Here is a 22,308-nt window from a genome sequence, read left to right as displayed (position 1 = left end):
CTACAAAACTATCCTTAAACTTAAATGATGTGGTAGTGATCGCGCATCTGTGCTCCTTAATTACCTCCCTCTGGTGTCTTATTCCGATGCCCATTTTCCCCAATGTACAGGCCGTGTATCTGTGTCTGTGCTCCCTGATTATCTCCCTCCGCAATCTTATCTTGCTACCAACAAACGGGATTTCCCTATCAGGTAAACGTGCCTGTCTTTTACAATTTTCTTTGCTTCTTTTTGTTTTTGTGTCACGCTTAACGAGGCTGCATACTGGCGTTAGTAAACACGAGCCCCAGATATTCGCAATGACCTTCACGACGATTATGCGTCACCGCTGCGGGAAGCGGTGAGTCAGGCCACATAACGCACATAATCGCAATATCTGAGCGGCGCTCAACGCCTGCACGCTTCCGGCAACGCTTCGAAGCACGGCAGGCGACAGCATGCACGCCAAAGCGAGGCGCGCGCTAACAACACACGCATCCTGCTGGAAGGAGTCGGCTCCGCGACGCCCCGAGATAACAGTCGGCCGGAAGGAGACTGTGGAAACGAAGCCGGCGGTGAGGGTGCAATTCACTTCCGAACGAGAAACGCAAGACATTGCTCGTCGCCTATATTCGGCGCGAAATGACGCGCGCGAGCGCTAGCGAAACCAGCGGAACCTTTGACGGGTAACGTCTTCCGCGCAATCGCCGAACATAGATAGGATGCCGCTTGACGACGAGCTGCTGAGGCGAAGGACGTTGCGGCATCAGACCACGATGGGAACAGGAAGCTTCCGTCTCTGGCTGCTTGCATGTTCTGGAGTATAGGGCTGCGATTGTATTTCACGTTCTGGCTATAATCTCCCTGTAGTTCTTATTTCCTTTGCTCAGAATTATCCGCTAATTATAAATGTACGCGATGGGTCGCTAGTAAAAGTGAGCTCGAAGTTTCTGGGCCAAAGCGACGCGGGCACACTGAACGATTAGTCGGTAGAATTAAATCGCTCTGCGTTCAAAATCTTATCAGAAGGAGAAAAATGGTCACCATTTGGTGTAAATAAATAATTGTAATAACATTGCCAGAACTACGATATGATCGATACACAAGGTATATTGGGAGTCCTTGGAAGAATGACAAACTGGGATATTTTACAAAAATGCTTGACCGCAATGACAGCGTATATGATAGCACTGAAGCAAGCTGGATGTTGTCAGATGTAGTGCATAGACGCCCAAACCGAAATAACAATGCGTTGACCCTGTGACACATGTTCTGGTTAGAGGCAACGTCGTCAAACGCAAGACGATACGTCTTCAATTTTCTAATTTTACGAAGGTAACTGGTGGAGCCTGCAGGGTAGTGGTGGCACAACGACGTACCGTCAGGGCATCCGCAACAGCCGAAATGTTATACTCTTTTGAAAGATAGAACTCGCGGCCAAACAGTGCGAAGCCGATAAAATAGTGCCAATTAAAAGAATACTGACCCAAAAATTGAATCGAAGTGAATTTATTTGCAACGGGGTTGGGGTGAGGATGGCCGGGCAATAAAAGCTGCAATTAGCTGCTTGCGGTGCACCTGGCCGCCTCATACACAGGGCGGCTTCACTGCGGGCAAATAAATCACACTAACGCATCACAGTACGCTCACGCAGCTATGGTATCTAACTAGTGACCCACTTATCACGGCTATAGAAACCTCGTTTGCTCGAGCGCGCGACATTAAAGTATTTGGAGACGTTTCTATAGTGCCCAGTCGCAGTATCGGTTTCAAAGAGCACCGAGACAGGCGGGACGACGATGGTTCGTTTGTAAACGCAGTGGCCACGCGACCGCACAAGACAGTGCGCCGCGCGGGGCAACGTGTGAACGGGAACACCACACTCACAACTGCGGCAGAGAGCTCACGCAAGGAGCAAGGCAGCCAAGAGAAACTGGTGACGTGGGTTGTTTACATTCAAACCAAGTTGATGTCGATGCCGCGAGGTGCTCCACCTCGCGCACAGTTGCGCCGCCCACGCTTCAAAATTAATTTTAAATATATAGTAGATTATATTTATCATTTATATTTTGCAAACGACGTGTGTGTGTTCACAAGTATAGGTATGTCGCAAGTTATCTTGCCTTCGAATTTTTTTGTTAGTACTGTTATGATGAGGGAAAGGTTTTATGATAATTCAAGGGGAAGCGCTTTACTGTTTGAAGCAAGGTCGGGCTGCCTTAGAACGCGAAGTTATAAAGCGAGATTCAGTAACGAAGACGAACACTGTACATGCTGCGGGGGAACTAAGGAAACGATGGAACATGTACTGATTGAATGTGGCGACATTCACCCAGGTATACTTGTGGGCGCGAGTCTACAGGAAGCCTTGGGTTTTAGGGACAACAATGGAAAGCTGAACACGTCCGCGATAGAAATAAGTAAGAGACGGTTAGAGTATTGGTGGCAGAAGAGTAGAGATAAAGTACAAAAATAAATAATGGGGGGGGGGGGGGGGAATTAAGGTCATTCTGCCTTAAGAGGCAGAGAGATAGACCGTGAATTTATAAACTTTTTTGGTATAATAAGATAGATTTAATCAATGTAGACAAGGTATTAGGCCAGCATGAAACAAGGAAGTTTTTCTTTTTTCTTCGAGCATGGTGGCAGACATATAGCATCCATCCATCCATCCGGTATGGCGGCATCAGCCCTGCTTTCTTCGACCTCAACGTTCCCCGAAACGCACCAGATGCGGCGACAACACTGCACTTGTGTGCTGAACTCTTCAAGGCTGGCAGTTCCCTCTTCAATCGCCTTGGACACGCTTGGCTGACTTTGACGCTTTTATGGCCTGAAGATGAGCGATTTACAGTCCAGGCTGCTCGGAGGAGGCAGTCGCTTGTACATTGCTATGTTTGGGCTTCTGCGAGATGCACCGAACAATTAGCTGTGTGCTGCAGTAATCCGTTCACTGTGTGTATGGTCCTTTTGTGGCATGGTGACCCGACTAGGAGCTGGCCATCTGCTGCGCCGACGGGGCTATCGAAGCAAGGAACGACTGCACCTGACAACACACCTGACAACGTAGCCCGTTTCCGGGAATGTGTACCGCCGAGATCCCTTCTTGGTGTGTATAGTGTCTTTTGTGTCTTGTTCGCCTCCCGGGACCGTCCGTCGTCCAGGTGCGCCGCTTCTCTCTTTCCCGGAGTGCGAAGGAGGCGGTGCTCACTTAGTGGGCGGAGATGGAGATAACATCTTTGATTGGACTGTCTTGGACTTGATTGTTTCCTCCAGCAGGGAATGCTGGGAAGGCCCAGGCGTTATAACGCAGCGTCGCTAGACGACGCTAAGACACGCTACCAAAACGACATGTAAAATAAACGTTACTGTTATCAACTCCGGCTCCCGAACCCGACTTCTCCCTGAGGCCTGGCTGCTCCCCGGTCCTTTGGGCAGACCCCCGATCACATCAGTACTCCTTTAAGAGCTCTCGACATGCATAACGGAAGAACTCTACAGGCTTTCTTTCTTCGTTTTCTTTTTTTTTGTTTTTTTTTGTACGAAGGATTCTTTTGAATTTTGTATCAAGAGTTGTCGAAATACCGCCTTGGTGAAAACGTTACACGTGACTTACTCAGTGTCCAACTTCCTCGAACTCCTGGTGGGCTTCTCGTATCTCGAGCGGGAATACGATTCCTGGTCCGGTGACGAGGACCTGGAAAGAGATATATCGCAAGGAAATGTTGAGAAACGCTTTTAAAAAATTGTATAAGCTATGCGTGTAATCGTGGTACAATGGTTAGGGCTGCTGTTGGTCGTTGGTTCGACTCCGCAATCAGTCACGCGTTTCTTTCTGGAATAATAATAATAATAATAATAATAATAATAATAATAATAATAATAATAATAATAATAATAATAATAATAATAATAATCAATCAATCATTTATTTAACGTGCCCAGCAACAACCCTGAGGTCTTTGTGCAGGCGCACGCAAAAAAAAAAACAATAAAAATAAACAATACAATACAGACAGTCTTCAGAAATAAAAAGAGCAAAAACACGTAGACAAAGAGAAATGAACACAAAAGGGGAGGAGTAAAATAAGACAATATGAGAAATATTGAAGGGGAATAAAAAAATAGATTGCACATATACAACTATGCGGAAAGACGGAGAAGGGAAGACTTTATACATTGTGCCATACTACGTCAAAAAAGTGCAAAGCTCGGATAAAAACAATGATTGTGGACTATGAAAAACGTCAAGATCAAGAAAATTAATATTATAAAGACTTTGTATTCTGTGAACGGTAGAGTGATGGAAGAAGCAGGCGGGTACATGAAACGGTCTGTTCTCTCTGGTTAACTTACGCGGAATTCGAAAATTAACACAATTGAGAAGTACAGGGCAGGATATGATACCGTGGACTAGCTTGTAAAGAAATAAGAGATCAGAACGATTTCGTCGGCAGTGAAGTGATGGCAGTGATAATGATTCAGCAGTATTTGAACGAGATCCAGAGTCATTTTTAGCAAAGCGATGGTTATATATGCTGAGGAATTTTTTCTGGACTCGTTCAATGGTGTTACCGCTAGATTGAGCAATGCCATTCCATATCACGGACGCATACTCAAGTTGCGGAAGACATATTGCCGTGTACAATTTGTGTAGGGCCATGGGAGACCTGAATTCTCGAGATATTCTACAAAAACATCCAAGAGAACGAAGGCCCCGCATATAGCAGCACGCTTAACGTGAGAAGAAAAGTTTAACGCGCTGTCAACAACAACACCAAGATCACTGATTTCATAAACCTTGCATAACGGCACAGAATTGACAGAGTATTGAAATGACACGCTAGATATAATAATAATAATAATAATAATAATAATAATAATAATAATAATAATAATAATAATAATAATAATAATAATAATAATAATAATAATAATAAACTCCTTTATTTTCCTTGACTGCAGGTAAAAGTCGCTTGAGACAAACGAATTCACAGAAGCCCGAAGCCACTTTGCATGCAGCGATAACACACATATTCAGAAATGCAAAAAAAAATTCAAAATTAATTCACTTTGATATTAAACAGTGATAGAAGTAAAAAAAAAAAACAGCCGGCAGATCCCACGCAATGTGGGAATCGATGTAATGCGAAGCAGCCAGCAAAAAGCTGCATACATCTTGTTTGTCATTGAGGCAAATGAAGTCATTCATGTCGTGGCATCTAGTTCGCTATATATCGCAAGTTTGTCATGTATGCATGCATGTACAATCTGGTATATGCCATGCTAATGAAACGTATATTCTGGTGTATATATACGATGCGTGACCTGCTATTTATGTTCGTCACGCACTCCTGTCATGCCATACCAATTTTGGTATATATCCAGTTAACAAAATGGCCGCAAGCGCACCACGAGCGTGGCGTCTAAATGATACCCTACATGACATGCATGTCATGAGTTGCATGTTACCACCTGTTATTAATGTTCTTCACACAGTCACGTCGCGCAATACCAGTTTTGGTGTAATCAAGCTAGCGACACGGCCGCCAGCACAGCATGAGCATGGGACGTAAGTAATGCTGTACATGACATGCGTGTCATGATTTGAATGTTAACTTGTTTTTATGTTCGTCACATAGTCACGTCGCGCAATACCAATTTTGGGGTATATCAAGCGAGTGAAGCGGCCGCCAGCGCACCACGAGCGTGGCACGCAGGTCATGCTGTACATGACATACGTGTCATGATTTTCATGTGAACTCCTGATATTTATGTTCGTCACGTAGTCACGTCGCGCAATACCAATTATGGTGTATTCAAGCTAGTGAAACGGCCGCCAGCGCACCATAACCGTGGCATGTAAGTCATGCTGTACATGACATGCGTGTCATGAGTTTCAAATGAATTCCTGTTATTTATGTTCGTCACATAGTCACGTCACGCAGTACCAATTTTGTTTATCAAGCGAGTGAAACGGCCACCAGTGCACCATGAGCGTGGCACGTAAGTAATGCTGTATATGACATGTGTGTCATGATTTTCATATGAATTCTTGTTATTTATGTTCGTCACATAGTCACGTCGCGCAGTACCAGTTTTGGTGTATATCAAGCTAGTGAAACGGCCGCCAGTGCACCATGAGCATGGCATGTAAATCATGCTGTACATGACATGCGTGTCATGATTTGCACGTTAGGACACGTCGCTTATGTTCGTCATGCACTCTTGTCACGCCATATCAATTTTGGTATATGTCAAGTTAACGAAACGACCGCAAGAGCACCAAGACTGTGGCATGTAAATTATGTCAATCATTACATGAATGTCATGATTTTCATGTTATGACCTGCCATTTATGCTTGTCATACAGTCATGCTACGCCACACCGATTTTCGTGTACATCCTATTAACGAAACGTCCAGGAGAGGACAAAGTCGTAGGCGGCTAGATAGATAGATAGATAGATAGATAGATAGATAGATAGATAGATAGATAGATAGATAGATAGATAGATAGATAGATAGATAGATAGATAGGTAGGTAGGTAGGTAGGTAGGTAGATAGATAGATAGATAGATAGATAGATAGATAGATAGATAGATAGATAGATAGATAGATAGATAGATAGATAGATAGATAGATAGATAGATAGATAGATAGATAGATAGATAGATAGATAGATAGATACGCTCATCAGATCAATTAACTTTATTGATTGGCCTGCGAATTAGTGGGATGGGCCTGGATCCCGCCTAGGCTTCGGCCAAGGGTTGCTGGCCCTTGGCGGCTTCCTCGGCTCGCTGGACGGCCCAGAGTTGGTGCTAGCTGAGCAACGCTGACTCCCAGCATGCGCGGAGGCTGTCGCTGTTTAAAGGCCAAATCCGGCGTTTTTTTGGCCATGTCAAAGTAATGGTGCTTTTATGTTCCTGAGACGCTCCTGTTGCGGGCCCGATAGCAGAAATACTCGGCAAATTGGAGAATAATTTTAAATAAGCAAAAAAGCGCAACACCGAAAGCAATACCCAACCGAGTGTATGTCTACGTATGACGTAGACGTTGTTACGAACGAACCGGAAGTCGTGCAAGGCATGCCGGTCACGCCGGCGCGTAGTATGAAAACTGTGACAGCCGGGACGACCAGCGAAGCGCCGGCCAAACCAACGCTGTCTGTCGCCTTGTGCACAGCAGACGCAAGCTATAGCGGCCGAAGCGCCGAAGTTAGCGGTGCCCTCGGCTGCGTCACTTCCGCCGCCTTCCTAATAATGACGTCACAGACGCAATGTTGCCAATAATTGTGGGAAGCCAGGAGGGCGTTTGCAGACAATCTTTAAAATTCATTTGCCAACAATCTGCGCACGTCTCAAGTCTGTAATTAGGCATAAATGACGGGAACGTGCAAAGGAACGTACCCAGCGAATTTCATTGAGATCCATCGACCTCGAAAAATCGCCGGAGTTGGCCTTTAAGGCTGCATCACGACTATTGTTTATTATATCTGGACATCCCCATATAGAATACGCTCTAAGGTGGCTCTAGAGTCACAATGTCTGCACTTGTCTGTCGTGTATACAAGTCTGGGTGTATCACATGCATGATAGCTTGACTCGGGTAGGATCGGGTTTGTAACTCCCGCCATTCGACAGACTGTTTCTTGCTTAATTTCGGGTGAGGCGGTGGGAAGGTACGCCTCTGCAATCTATGGTGTACTGTAATTTCGTGAAATGTGGTCATTCTATCTTCCCATTCCCACTCGTCGGTATTCCTTGAGACGGCACTAATCGATGCTCGGTCTGTAAGCCCTCAAGCCATGCGGTGCGCCGCCTCATTGCTACCTTCTGATAGTGTGTGAGCGGGTGTCCATATCATATGGACACTTTTTTCTTGATTATTACCGAGTTTTAGAATTTGCAGTGCCTCTGGGGAGATTCGGCCGTTTGCAAAGTTTCGTATCGCCGTCTGCGACTAACTGACGATCACGTCCGCTTGTGTTTGTGCTATGGCTAATGCGATAGCTATTTCCTCTGCGGTTTGTACGTGTGGTGTACTGACGGTAGCACTCGTCTAACATTTTCCCTCATAATTTATCACCACGGCTGTGTAGGCGCGCTTGTGTCTGTATCTAGCTGCATCTACGAATACGGTGTCCATGCTGTGACCAAATTTCTTTTGTATATCGCGTGCATTGCTTTCCCATCTGCCCTGATGGTGGGCGGGATGATATTCTTGGGTATAGGAAGCACGGTTATCACGCCTCTAATATGTCTGGGCATAGCTGCTCATGATAGAAGTAAAAAAAAAAGGAAAATAAGCAAGGTAATACTCTTATTTATCATGTGAGCATGGATTGGTGAAATGTTCGCGTAGTGCTCGTACAGAAGTTAATCGCAACTGAATGCATATTTTATGAAAGAAATTTGAAAGGATTGGCAAATGGCATGATATTCTTCGCATAGAGTAATTTGCCACCGCAGTGACCCCCTTCCACTGCTCCGCGTAACGAGTGGCACAGGAATATGTGCTTTATCAAGATTAGATAACTCACGAAAAAATAGGCGGACTTCTCCTATACTGGAGATACCTAACGGAAACTCAAGGTGTGTTGAGCGCTGCACCATGCAAAATCTGGAGCTGATTAAACATACCAGGCGTGGAAACGTCACTTTCATAAGTGAGAGCGTACCAGGCGACGTACGCGCGTGCAGCTGTGGAGATGTCAGTGTCGAAGTGCGATACAACCAGGGGTCCGTGTTTTCGGATAAATCCGAAAAAATCCGATAAACACTCACCGGTAAATTTGAACGGCCAATATGGCCCTGCTCTGTTTTTTTATTTATCGAAAGGCCATCTTCTAAGCGGTCATTCATACATCGGCTGGTTTGGCCAACATAAACTTCACCTCACGTCAACAGTGTCTCTAGACCGCACCCATCGCCAATTTAACGAAGGGCTTGTCGCGCACGCAGCGAGATGCGTCAACGTATGTTGGGTCCCCGGGAGCGCGAGACGACATCGAATATACGAACCTCGTAAAGTTTGTAATAAGCACAAACGTCAGTGTTATGTATTCAAGTATTTGTGCTTGTGTGTATATGCATTTGTGCGTTCAAGCCTTCCAGAAAACTACAATAAGCTTCGTGTGCTTTGATGTTTTCGTCTTCAGATATATGATTTCATCTAAGATATTGGAGTATTTAGAAATAACGCACAGTTAAACTCCGAATTTCGGAGATGGGATTTATGAAAAAAAAAAAAAAGCTCCGATAAACGCCAAATTTCCGCCAAAAAATAACCTTCGAAAAACATCCCCCGATTTTCAAGAAAAATAAACTTCGAAAACACAGAGGCCTAGATATAACACACTTTTGACCCAGTTCTTTTCTTCCTAAGAACTCGTCCAGTGAGTATTGCTGTACGTAAGCCTCCACAGCGCACCAATAATTAATAACAGTAATGGAGGAACTGATGCCCACAAGCCCCATAGAAAACAAAAGTATGTCAATGAGAAGCATTTGAACTCTCATACTAACAAAAACTTGGAAATGTCCGTCGGTTACATCATTGCACGGAAGAGGAGGAACGATTGAGAGGGAGGAGACGAGAGAGTGCGTGTGAGTGAGGGAGAGGGCGAACAAAGAAAGGAGCATTGTTCGAGAGTAGACACGACCGAATGAATCCAAGGAAAGCATTGGAGACATTATTTGGTGTTGTTTAACGGCAGAATAGTAACTTTTCCGGTTCCGAACGTTCCGAACAAGCGACTCCAGTAGGGATTGCCGAAATCGAAACTGGGGGTCTGCGGCCTGAGGGAGGTACTGCGTTCGATCGTTCGATGCCCTGTGCCTCCGGGCACCCACTGGTTTTTCCCAAAGGGGAGAGAGAGGTACACCGACCTGGTGCTCGGTGCTGTGGATACTCATTGCTCGAGAAGGTGGCTTCCCTTTTCCCCTATCTTCTTTCACTCCCCTTTCTCTCCCTCAACAGCTGAGCCGTGCTCCCATATGGGTTATAGTAATAAGCGTCGCTTTTTCTTATCCTCCAACTACTACTACCACTTGAGGACTGGCCTACTTTCCTTCTTTCAACAGGCGGAGGAGGCCAGGCACTGCTCAACACCCCGCAGTCGAAAATAGGACCGAAAAAAATTCGGCAGATCCCACGCACTGTGGAAATCGATGTAATGCGAAGCAGCCAGCAAAGAGCTGCATACATCGCCTTGTTTGTCTTTGAGTCAAATGAAATCATTCATGCCATGGCATCTAGTCCATCAAATATCGCATGTTTGCCATGCACGCATGCATGCACAATCTAGTGTGCACCATGCCAATGAAACGCATATTCTGGTATATAAATGCATGACCTGTCGTTTATGTTCATCACGCACTCGTGTCATGCCATACCAATTTTGGTATATATCAGGTTAACAAAACGGCCGGAAGCGCACCATGACAGTGGCATGTAAATCATACCGTACATGACATGCATAACATGATTCGCATGTTAAGACCTCTCATTTATGTTCGTCATACAGTCACATCGCGCAATACCAATTTTGGTGCATATCAAAGGAGCGAAATGGCCGCGAGTGCACCATGAGTAGAGCATGTAAATCATGCCATACATGACATGAATATTATGGTTTTTCATGTTACCACTTGTCACTAATGTTCATCATACAGTCTCATCGCGCAATACCAGTTTTGGTGTATATCAAGCTATCGAAACGGCCGCGAATGCACCATGAGCGTGGCATGTAAGTCATGACATACATGGCATGCATGCCATAGTTTTCATGTTATCACCTGTTATTCATGTTCTTCATACAGTCACATCACGCAATACTAATTTTGGTGCATATCAATCTAGCGAAACGGCCACGAGTGCGCCATGAGCATGGCATGTAAATCATGTCGTACATTTCATGCATGTCATGATTATCATGTTACCACCTTTCATTTACGTTCGTCATACAGTGGCGTCGCGCAATACCAATTTTGGTGTATACCGAGCTAGCGAAACGGCCGTGAATGCACAATGAGCGCAGCATGTAAATCATGACATACATAACCTGCATGTCATGATTTCCATGTTACCACCTCTCATTTACGTTTGTCATGTAGTCGCGTCGAGCAATACCAATTTTGGTGTATGTCAAGCAAGCGAAACGGCACGAGTGCGTAATGAGCATGACATGTAAATCATGTCGTGCATGTCATGCATGCCATGATTTTCATGTTACCACGTCTCATTTACCTTCGTCATAGAGTCGCTTCGCGCAATACCAATTTTGGTGTACATCGAGCTAGAGAAGCGGCCGCGAATGCATCATGAGCGTGGCAATTAAGTCATGACATACATGACATGCATGTCATGGTTTTCATCTTACCAACTGTCATTCATGTTCTTCATACCGTCACATCGCGCAATACCAATTTTGGTGTATATCAATCTACTGAAACTGCCGCTAGCGTATCATGAGCGTGGCATGTAAATCCGGTCGTACATGACTTGCATGTCATGATTATCACGTTACCACGTCTCACTTACGGTTGTCATACAGTCGTGTCGCGTAACACCAATTTTGGTGTATATCACGCAAGCGAAACGGACGCCAATGCACCATGAGCGCGGCATGTAAATCATGACATACATGTCATGGATGTCATGGTTTTCATGCTACCACCTGTTATTCATGTTCTTCATAAAGTCACATCGCACAGTACCAATTTTGGTGTATATCAATCTAGCGAAACGGCCGCGAGTGCGCCATGAGCGTGGCATGTAAATCATGTCATACATGACATGCATATCATGATTTTCATGTTACCACGTGTCAGTTATGTTCATCATACAGAAATGTCTCGTCATGCCAGTTTTCGTATGTATCCCTTCATTTAAACGGCTGCGAGCGCCCCGAGACCATGTCATGTAAATCATGCTGCACATGACATGCGCGTCATGATTTGCATGTTAGTACCTGTCATTATGTTCGTCATGAACTCTTGTCACGCCGTACCAATTTTGGTATATATGAAACTAGCGGAACGGCCGCAAGAGCCCGAAGGCCGTGGAATGTAAATCATGCTGTTCATGACATGCATGTCATGATTTTCACGATATGACCTGTCATTTATGTTCGTAATAAGGCCATGTTATGGCACACCAATTTTGGTATACATCCGATTAACGAAACGGCCAGGAGAGCACAAAGTCGTAGGCGGCTAGATAGATAGATAGATAGATAGATAGATAGATAGATAGATAGATAGACAGATAGATAGATAGATAGATAGATAGATAGATAGATAGATAGATAGATAGATAGATAGATAGATAGATAGATAGATAGATAGATAGATAGATAGATAGATAGATAGATAGATAGATAGATAGATAGATACGCTCAAAGTCGCAGAAGTTCGCTAAGAAATGCTTCGCATTTAAAACTTCCATCATGTTCATTTGACTCTGCCCCATGTAAATACTGTACGTACGTAAATACGCGTGTTCGAAAAAGGTCCCGAGTGTCGGCATCCAAGGCCTAAGGTCTTTTATCCTTCGTGGTGGCGTGGGCGACCCCATGCCAGGACCTCCGCTCAAAAAACGTTACACGCACGTTTTCACTGTGTCATTATTTACCGAACTTGCGTCTAAAGGACCGCGTGCACAAGCCCAAGTTTCATCGAGAAAAAAAAATACCCCGGTTATGCGGCAGGTTGCCTGGAAGACCTTTGGTTGAAGTTCCCATGGAATCAATGACAGCACTGCCTGTAGTCCCAAGTACAACGGCCGACAAGCCTGCTTCAGAGCGTGGTCAATGAGGATCAACGCCTTTGCTGCACAGGTGAAGCAGCAGACGTCGAGGCAGATTTCTTTTAATGTCGATATTCGAAAAAAATACTTCCAAGAACAAAAAAAAGGAGTGGGAGGAGGGGGGGGAGCGAGAGAGGGCACATTAGTCTTTCCCGTTTTCCGAAAGTCGGTCGGAAAACTGAAGCAACAGCTATACAGAGGCTAGAACGCTCAACAGCGGCACGAGAAAGAGAGAGAGAGAGAGTGGTTGTTAGGAAACACGCTTATTTCTCCAACACACAATGGAGCACAACGCAGCCTCGAAGGGAAGGGGGGCTAAAAGATAAGAGGTGAGCTGAAAGCAGAAGCTACTGTACCGCATCCTGTCATTTCGACTCGAGATAGCTGTCAAAAATGGAGTTGGAGGAAAGGAACGGAGGTAAATCAGGCACGCGCACGGTTTGCTACCCTACACTGGGTGAACAAAGAAAGGAAAGGGCGGAGGCACTATCCGTGTAGAACACGTGCGGGGCTGTGCGTTAGTACTAACGCTTTAGTTTAAGCCGCCATGCTATGTTGTCTGTGCGTTAACGCCTACACGCGATCACTAAGGCCAGTCCATTTTACAAACAGTAGCAATTCCCGCGCCGATCTGCATGTCTGTGGCGCGTAGGGCCATGGTACAAGAATCTTTTGCTCTGAAAATGGCCTCTTTTCTATTTCGCTTACGTAGTCACGGCCGGGCTAGAGGGGAGACGCGAAGCGTGCGCAAACGAGGGAACGCGCGCGTCTCTAGCCCAGTACAAGGAACATCAAAAGTGAGCTTTGAAACCGCCATTAGGCAGTTTTAGAATAGCGTACGCTAAGTTAGCGTTGGCGTTTGCGGCCCGCTTTTTCCGTCACTTAACGAGAGCCCGCAAGCGGTTAGCGTACGACGCATGCGCAGTTGCGCGAAAAGCCAACGCAAAGATTTGTGTGCGCTATTCTAAAACTGCCTATTGTCCTTCAATAAGAACCGCTGGCGGCATGGAAAAATAAAAGAACAAGAAAATGGAGGTCATCAATTTTGAAAAGGAAACAGTTCTTAAGCACTGTCACATTGTCGAGGGACATCGAGTGCGACCTCTTATCGTTATTTGCCCGAATACTACTGAACACGCTAGAAACCACATCGGACGCCCGCGTGAGCGAAAAAAAAAAAAATGAAAGAAGCCCACGCTGAAGCGAAGTACAGCGTCCCTTTCCGAGAGCGCGCTTATCACGTTCGGACAGCGCGCACGTGTCGCAGTCACAGTTACGCAAACCATAAATTATGAACTGTTCAAACCGCGCGCTCGCGAACGAACGGCGAAAGCAGCACCGCAAACGCGCACGTGAACCCCACGAGTCCACGAAGGCGCGGCCCTTCCCGCTGCTGCACCGGCAGCTGCGAAGCCCCGGCGCGGGCGCGCCGCTCGACAGACCGCGCCGAGCGACAACTCTACCCACGACGCGGCGGCAGCAACAAGCGTGCAGCAAACGAAAAGAACGCCCAGCCAGTGCGACGAGCCAGCGCACCCAGCCAGGAACATCGCCGGAGCTTTCCCTTTCCCGAGAGCGCGAGCGGAGGAAGGTAGCGACGGGCCGAGCGCGCGACAAGGCCCGAAGGTTCACCCGTGCAGCCGACGAGCGACGGCATCGACCGGACAGCGGCGGCGGCCGGAGGGGTGCCTCCGCCGCCAAGACATGGAAGCGTTGACGAAGCCAACTCACACGGAATTGCGTTTCCTTCCGCTTGCGCACACTACTACCGGCAATTAAAGCAGTGCTAAATGTGTACGCGACGACCTCGACTACGAGACGTCGTGAAGACGCGTACGCCACAGCGACGACAGCTGTGGAGGCGACTCCCACGAGGTGTCACGGCTGGGGGATAAAGAAACGCTTGGCTTTTCGACTCTGCTACAGGCGCGCGCATGCTGCCGAGTCGCCGCTTGCAATCAGGTTATAATCGCCCAAGTCGCTCACTCACCGGTCGTCCATGGCGTCCGAGTCGACTTGGTGTCCATTGCTTCGCAGGCTCAGACGCGCCGTCTTGCTTGCGGACGACGTGTGCGCCATGTTGGGTTCTGCTGGAGGAGAGGTCTAGTTCTCGCGGCGCCCGCTAGGGCCGACCCCGGCGGCGGCGGTCGTGCGCCCCCTCGCTTGAGGACGCCGTCCCCCCTCTCCCCTCCGTGGCGGGGACGTCCGTTGAGCTGCGGCGGCTTCAATGTCACGCACCGGGGCCCCCCTTCTTCCCCACAGGAGGCAGCTGCACGTCGCCACGCCCGGGGACCGTCTGGCCAACACCTGTGGCTCGCGGCCGGTGCTCTTCGGCGACGGGTGCGGTGGTCGGGGCTGGACGACGCCATCTTGCGACGACACGCCGGCTTGCCCCCGCCCGCCAGCTCTGCTCGCGCTCCCTACTACGGGTCTGCGGGGGCTTCGTTCAGACAGACAACACGCCGGCGCGCCGTGCGCCTGCGCTCGCCCGCGTCTGCCGCTGCTGCTGCTACGTGGACGTCGGTGGGCTGGGCGCGGCAGGGTGGCTTTTCTTCGCTCTGACGCTCGGTTCTTCGGAACGCGCTTCGGTTGAAAGATGACGGGACGGGGGCGTCCGGCAGAAAAAGCCTCTGAAAGGACTCGATTTATGAAGCAGCCATGGGGCGCCTCGTTCCTTCCCGATCAGTTTGGGCATCGCGCTTGTGGCTGTGGCGAAGTTCGTTACGCCTCGGCGGGCGATGTGCGCGACGGAAGAACAAGTGGCAACTGTGGCCCGTGCGCGCCCGTATGGAATTGTTAGCGAAGTTATTCTGAGTAAATGACTTAAGTCGCTTTGGTTGATTAGCGCTTTCCCTGCGGTATGTACTTTTGCTGAACCACTCCGTTAGGATGTCCAGTCAGTCGTTGAAGTTTTCTTTCACAATATGTATTTTCTGTCATGTGATTTAAAGCAGGGAAAGTACCTCCTAATTCGGCGTCGCTTGAGACTCGTACTTTCTTGTCGGCTTTTCAACGAGCAAAAACATTTTCTATTGGACATCATCGCCATATCAGGAGGAAGAATAAAGAATATGACAGAGTGTAGGAATTAATGTTTCCTAAACAACGTTTAAACTTACTGGATGTAACGTAGACGTCATAAGTGCGACATCATGCCTCTCCGCGAGTACACATTGAAACTTTGAGCGCCAGTCGGTCGAAATGAAAGACCGTCAGACCAGTTCATGCGTTCATGCGGCACGATTTCCCTGCAGCTCCTGCCGAGACATCAGCGTTATAAAAAGACCGCGAAAATAAACAGAGCCCCACGCCTGGCGAAGGGTTCTGGTGGCGAAGGACCTTGGTCCGCTCATAGCGTTGTCTGGTGAGCTTCCATTGCACGACCAAGCATAACCTTAATATATTCCTAGCATTGTTTCGAGCACTTCAAGTGTCCTGCCGCCAGATGACCAGTTCGCAGAAGGACGCTCAGTTGGGCTTTAGAAAGCGTGAATGCCACGTGGGACACTGTTCAGGAGGACAAGAATACATTCATGCTTGTGATGCGCTGCAGGTGGACACGGACCAGAAAAAACGAGGAAACAGCACAGGGTGATGCGCAATACCTAGTACTTGCTTGCAAGGAAACCTACTTGCTTTCAGGATTCGAAGAATGTCAGCAGGAAGTGAAAACTCCGTCCTCCCACAAGGCATCATTTCAATGAGACAAAAAAAAATGGGGCCTGCTTTCTCTTGAAGTCTCTTTGTGCGGGGTCACTGAACCTTCCGTGAGACTGCGAAGTCTCAGTGTTTCCGGTTTAAAAGAAAGCAAGTGAGCCTACCAGGGTCAGCTTGGAATTCGTGGCATGACTTTCGCAGTGACGTATTCACTCTGTGCGCAACCAAAACCGCACTCCTGAGGGAATCTGATCAGAGGAGGCCAATTCATAGTAATTGGTTGTGCATTCGGAGGATCGATATGAGTAAGTAGCGACATGGAGGAGGCGGCCATCGACGTCGCGGGCCGATACACAGACCACGCGCAACATCTCTTGACCCCCTCTTTGGAACTCTCCTTTCATTGTCCCTGTTTTGCAAGGGACCATAAGACCCTCAAGTTTCCAGTGTTGGAGCACATTGACTTAAGACCATGAATGCTTCATACCATGAATACCAGGAATCTACGTTAGATTTTTTATCAGGTTCGTGATGCCCACCTTCGTCTTTCCTTCCTGCTTCCCGCGGTGACGCCACCCTCACCGCGGTCATGATACTATCGCGGCCGCTGGATGGAAACGTGGTAGTATTACAGCCCACTGCTGTGCAGATTTTTAATCTCACAGCAACTATATTCTATATACATACTATTTTTTAGTAAAATCACTGGCAGTGAACTAAAAGGTTCTTCACTTCAGCTCCCCTGCCAGTTTAGACGCATTTGGTTGCAAATACAAAGCGTGCAGACTTCGCCCGTATAAACGTCTTTCAACGGCAGTCATATATACTGGAGTTTCCCTTGAATTAACTCCTCAATAATCATATTGGCGCTTACTTGAATGAAGTATACAACAGGGCGATCATCTGCTCTATTATATAAGTCAAACAAGAACATGTGGTGTTTTAAGTGCACCATATTGTACTCCTAATTTCAGCAAGTCTTACGATTCACCATTTCTAATGACGCAGTTATGCGGGGTGAGTGCCATTTCTATCTGCGTGACGAATGTTTTTTATACCATGTATATTACGTTCTGCTCAAATGGGGTTCGATGAATGAAGGGACTTGAGGTCGCCTACAAGCTCGCCACGGCCTGGAATGTGTGAAGTACAGTGTGGCGGTTCAGCGGTGGGGTCGCAGAACTACTGAGTGTCGCAGAGCTCGAAGGTCCAATTCTTTAGTCATCTGCAGGCTGCCCCAACGAAGGAGGCGCGCAGGCGCGCATCTTTGAGGTGAGGAAACGTGAAAGATGGGCCGGTTGGTTCATGTTTAGATGCGAGAAAAAAGAAACAGCGAAAACTCAAGACAAGGACGAAGAAGGAAGCACGTTCAAGCGCACACTGTCCAAGCGCTTGATCCTTCTTCGTCCTTGTCTTGAGTTTTCGCTGGTTTTTTTCTCGCAACGAGGTTTGGAAAGACGCTCAGGCCCGCATTCTGAAACGGGTGTGCGAATATTCGAAAGTTTCGAATATTCGTCGAATATTACATTCGAAATATTCGTATTCGATTCGAAAATCGTGTATTCGAAAAGTTTCGATTATTCGATAACTTCGAATATTCGAAAAATTCGAATATGCGATTCGATTATCATGCATAATATAACTCGTCTTCCACATTTCTGCTGCGTTCGTATCGCTAAAAACGTTGCCGAGAGGAGCGATAAACATCCACGGAGGCACGATATCTGCCTGCGACGAGCGCCCCAATACGTATGATTTATTGCTGGTGCATCTCCGACGTGCAGCGCTGTTGGCGATCATGTAACCGTATATTTTGAGTATTATGCGGCCGTAACGTGCCGCACTACCACTCGTTCACTATGCGGGACCACTTCTGAAGAAAGACAGTGACCCACGTGACTGGTGGCGGACTGTTCAGATACCCCAGTCTGGGAAAGCTTTGCCCCATGTAACTCCCTGTACCAGCCACTTCTGTTCCAAGCGAGCGTGCCTTTTCAGTGGCAGGGGGGGGGGGTTGTCTCTGTTACAAGGGAGCGCCTGCTGCCTGATCATGTAGAGCAACTCATATTTCTTCATGATAACATGTATTTATTACTTTCATTGTGCCGTGATATTTGCTTGTGTTGTGATGTGCATTGTGCTAGCCTAGTCATTGTGTTCTGGAGATAGCAGTGTATGTTGTGCTGCCAGTCAGGCTGTTAATGTTTTTTTTTCAAATAGCTACATGTTCAATAAAATATTCTTACTGTGGAGGCATTTTTCCTTTGATATTCGATATTCGAAGGTGAATATTCGTATTCGATTCGTATTCGAAAAATTTGATATTCGCACACCCCTACTCCTTACCTCGGACCATTTCTTACCTTACGTGAGGAGCCCTTCGAGGGAGCCAGCGTATTCTGAAAACTTCCTCCAACCTTCATTTGCTAAGGGCCGCCTCAGTAAGGTAAGGCACGTGTTTCACAAGACTGGGATCGAGACTGACTAAACGTCCGTTTTCAAGCAAGATAAAGGAATAGTTTTGTATGTAAATGATGAATAATAACGTGTACACTGATTTTCCGTGATATAGGCGCAAATCATTTCCCGTTCATTTAACTTTCGCCTTTTCCAGTAGCAAAAGAGTATGGTCGAGCAACCTTGGAACTGATTGCTTTCATTGATGTATTTCAACGGCCCGTTACGTGGGAGCGAGTAATAAAGATCGTTTAAAGAATTTATGACATGCGTGAGATTTTTATTTTCAGAAGCAAGCAGTGTGAAGCTTGTGAAATTTCCTCGCTTTAGCGCAATTTCATCTCGAATCTGCGTATGTACAAGTAAAAGATTGTTTGCGTTCAGAGCAAAGACATGCCTATGGGGTTGTGCATCGCGCCTTTGTAGAGCGACCAGTTTCTAGAAGAACCAGACAGCCTTGCAACAGGGGCAGCGACGATCCCAAGTGCTGAGAGTCTTCAGATATGTAGACGATTTTTTAGTCGTCTTACAGTGTGGTGTCTCGGGGTTGAATTCTGAGTTGTCCCAAATGGTCGGAATATTTGAAGAATTTCTATCCCCCCTGGTACATCGAATGATGTTCCTTACCAGGATTCCGTCCAGTTTCTTGAGCTTAAACTCGTTTTCATCACCTATCATGTTTGTTGAACCACGCGCGAACAAGCCAATCCTGCTGTTCTCACCTGCGCGCAGTAAACTTGTCAAAAGGGCAATTGTTCAGCCTCGCTTCTCCAACACATTAAACCAGTCCTGCTGCCACAGAGTACGCGCCAGCTTTCACGCACAGCTCACTTGCGTGCATCACGACTGACTATTAATCTCAGCGGCTGAGATAATCTGCACAGAAGGAAGAAAACATAGTAGTGAGGCTACGGTCAACTGAAAGCAGACACCGGAAAAGAACCGAAAGGTCCCGGTGGTTCCGTAGAAGTATTGACTTAAATATGTCGGCGAGTCGGGGTATGTGTAGTTTTTTGCGCCCAACGCAAGCTTCGTTTTTTTTTTTTTTTTCGAGAAGCATTCCTACAAGGAAACGAGAATCTCTTTGTGATGTGAACCACCGTAAGCGATTTGTGGCACGTACGATGAGCTTGGTGTACAGAATCCCCTTGAGCTGTGGTGCTTGCCACGTGGGTCAAAGTGGCAGATGTTGGAACGATCGACTGCGAGAGCAGGCCAACAATGTTAGAAACGGAAAGGAGGGTTTCCTGGGCATACATTGTAGCGCATGCGGCTGCACACGTGGGTGCGCTCAGACCAAGGTGATTTTAGAGTTACTGTATATACAGTAACTCTAGGTGATTTTCTCCTACACGGATGACCGCACCTGCATCATTGTGGAAGCAGCTCGCATGACGTGTGAAGAGTGCAAGAAACCATCGTTAGCCTTATCCAAGCGAGAGTTGTCATTCCTGGAAGACGCCAGCACGAACGGTGGGCGATGAAGGGGTCTTTCGCGAGCCTCGTGTCTCTTCTGATCTCTTCCTTGCTTTTTCTCTCATGCTTTTTCTTTCTTTCGTGCTTTCTTGAGCTTTTTTTTCACGTGACGTCACAGGCAGGTTCTCTGCGCTGGTACTCCAACATGGCGGCCACTGTGACTTTTTTATCTCATTAGAGAGTGTCAGTGCAGAGGAGGACACTCAGTCGTTCGGTCCCCCGCGTTCTTTGTGCTCTCCCCGCTTTCTTTTGTTCTCCAGCCGCGCGGGGAACACAAAGGAACGCGAAGGTTTGGGTATAAAAGATGCTTGGGGACACCGGCACTAATCTGATGGCGAGCCGTCACCGTTTCTTGCTCCGCGCGTTCGAGCAAAAGTTCACGCAGCGTCTCAACCAACTGGTACCCCAAGATGTCGGCCACGGTGACGACCAAATTCAGTTCCGTAACTCCTCCGCCGAAGGCAGCCGCCACTTTTACCCAGGCAGTGAGAGGGCGCCACAGTCGTGAATAGCGCTGTCGCGCGCGCGGGCACACCGTGTTCTTTCCCGTAGTTGCTTCGCCGCGTGCGGGGCTGTCATGGAATGTTTTTCCTGGGTGTGTTGGCTGTGCATGCGCGAGGTTACTCTCGACGACTTCGGTGAATTCAGGCAACCGAGCATTCCTTGCCCCAGGAATTCAAGCAGTTTTCAAGCTTTGCGATGCCAACTTGTTGCGTGCCCGGCTGTGCCAGCGGGTAGAAAAGCGACACTTTTTTGCGCCGCCGCCCGATCCGCAGCATCTTGAAAGCTGGGTGCGAGCTATTTCTCACGCCGATAAACCGCGGAGCAAAACATGCAAGACCATATACCATAGCGACCAGGTTTAGCCACTTGTACCTTGCTTAGTGCATTTGAAAGCATCTGTGGAAAAAAAAAAAAAAGAAGCGTCGTGAGGTCCTCGTCCAGAAACATGCGACGAAAGAGAAAGTGTGCCAACAGCTTATGTCCATACCATTCCGTGACCTCTCAGGTGCTTCTGACGACCGTGGGTACTGTGCACCATTACCAGAAGCAACGGCCTTTTGTTACCTGGCAGGCTACGTGGCTTTCAAATTGAAGAAAACAACGCGTTGCGAGGTCTGCAAATACGATGCCCTTGGTAGGCGGGATTCCCTGCCGCTTGAGTCCATGCTGGTCACTGTGCGCGAATGTGTCAGTGGTAGCCTTTCAGAGAAACTGCTTGCACGTAAGCACGTACGGTACAGCGTGCCATCAAGCATGCTAGCAAGGACACATTTTTTGGTGACCAGGCACAAACACTGTTGGCTTCACTTTTATTTACTCCCACGCACTTCTTTGCGCAAGCCAAATGCTTAGAAAACAGCAGTACTATTAGGGCATAGAGAGAGCGCAAGAAAGCAAGCTTTAAAAATTAGCTGGCAGCAAACCTGCCAACACAAGCGTAGCCAGGAAGGGGGTGGGGTCAAACTTCCTCGTCCGATATTTTTCGATTTTGCACGTGTATATATCCACGCACTCATACAACGCACGCACGAACGCACAAAAAATGTGATTGACCCCTTCCCCCCAGGTCCGTAGCCTGGAATTTTTTTTTCGGGGGTGGGGGGTACTTGTTGAAAACCTTGACTATTTGAGAAAAACACCTATTTTCATTATTTATTTTTGGTAAAAACACATACTTCAAAATTTTTGAGGCGGGGAGGGGGGGCCCTAGGGCCCCCCCTCCCCGAATATAATGCCAACAATGCTGTGCAGTATCTACGCGTGTAAAAAATTTCCACGTTCATTTTGCATACCAAGCCCCGCCACGGTGGTGTAGTGGTTATGGCGCTCGACTGCTGACCCGAAGGTCGCGGGATCGAATCCCGACTGCGGCGGCTGCATTTTCGATGGAGGCGGAAATGTTTGAGGCCCGTGTGCTTAGAT

At 47.4% G+C, this 22,308-nt stretch overlaps 1 protein-coding gene across 1 annotated transcript in view; it reads right to left on the bottom strand.

The window, feature by feature from the left end:
• LOC119381729 (uncharacterized) overlaps window positions 1-15,359 on the bottom strand; it is a 39,074-nt gene extending 23,715 nt beyond the window's left edge. The window contains exons 1-2 of the mRNA XM_049412879.1: window positions 14,783-15,359; window positions 3,596-3,676 (exon numbers count right to left, since the gene is read on the bottom strand). Coding sequence (XP_049268836.1) covers window positions 3,596-3,676; window positions 14,783-14,871 — 170 coding nt within the window. The 5' untranslated portion in view covers window positions 14,872-15,359. The remainder of the gene's footprint in view (window positions 1-3,595; window positions 3,677-14,782) is intronic.
• Between the last annotated feature and the right edge of the window lie 6,949 nt (window positions 15,360-22,308).

The sequence above is a fragment of the Rhipicephalus sanguineus genome, chromosome 2 (genome assembly GCF_013339695.2).
Source record: "Rhipicephalus sanguineus isolate Rsan-2018 chromosome 2, BIME_Rsan_1.4, whole genome shotgun sequence".
Taxonomy (NCBI): Eukaryota; Metazoa; Arthropoda; class Arachnida; order Ixodida; family Ixodidae; genus Rhipicephalus; species Rhipicephalus sanguineus.
Note: the sequence above shows the minus strand (reverse complement) of the source record. Positions and strands in the feature narration are given on the sequence as shown.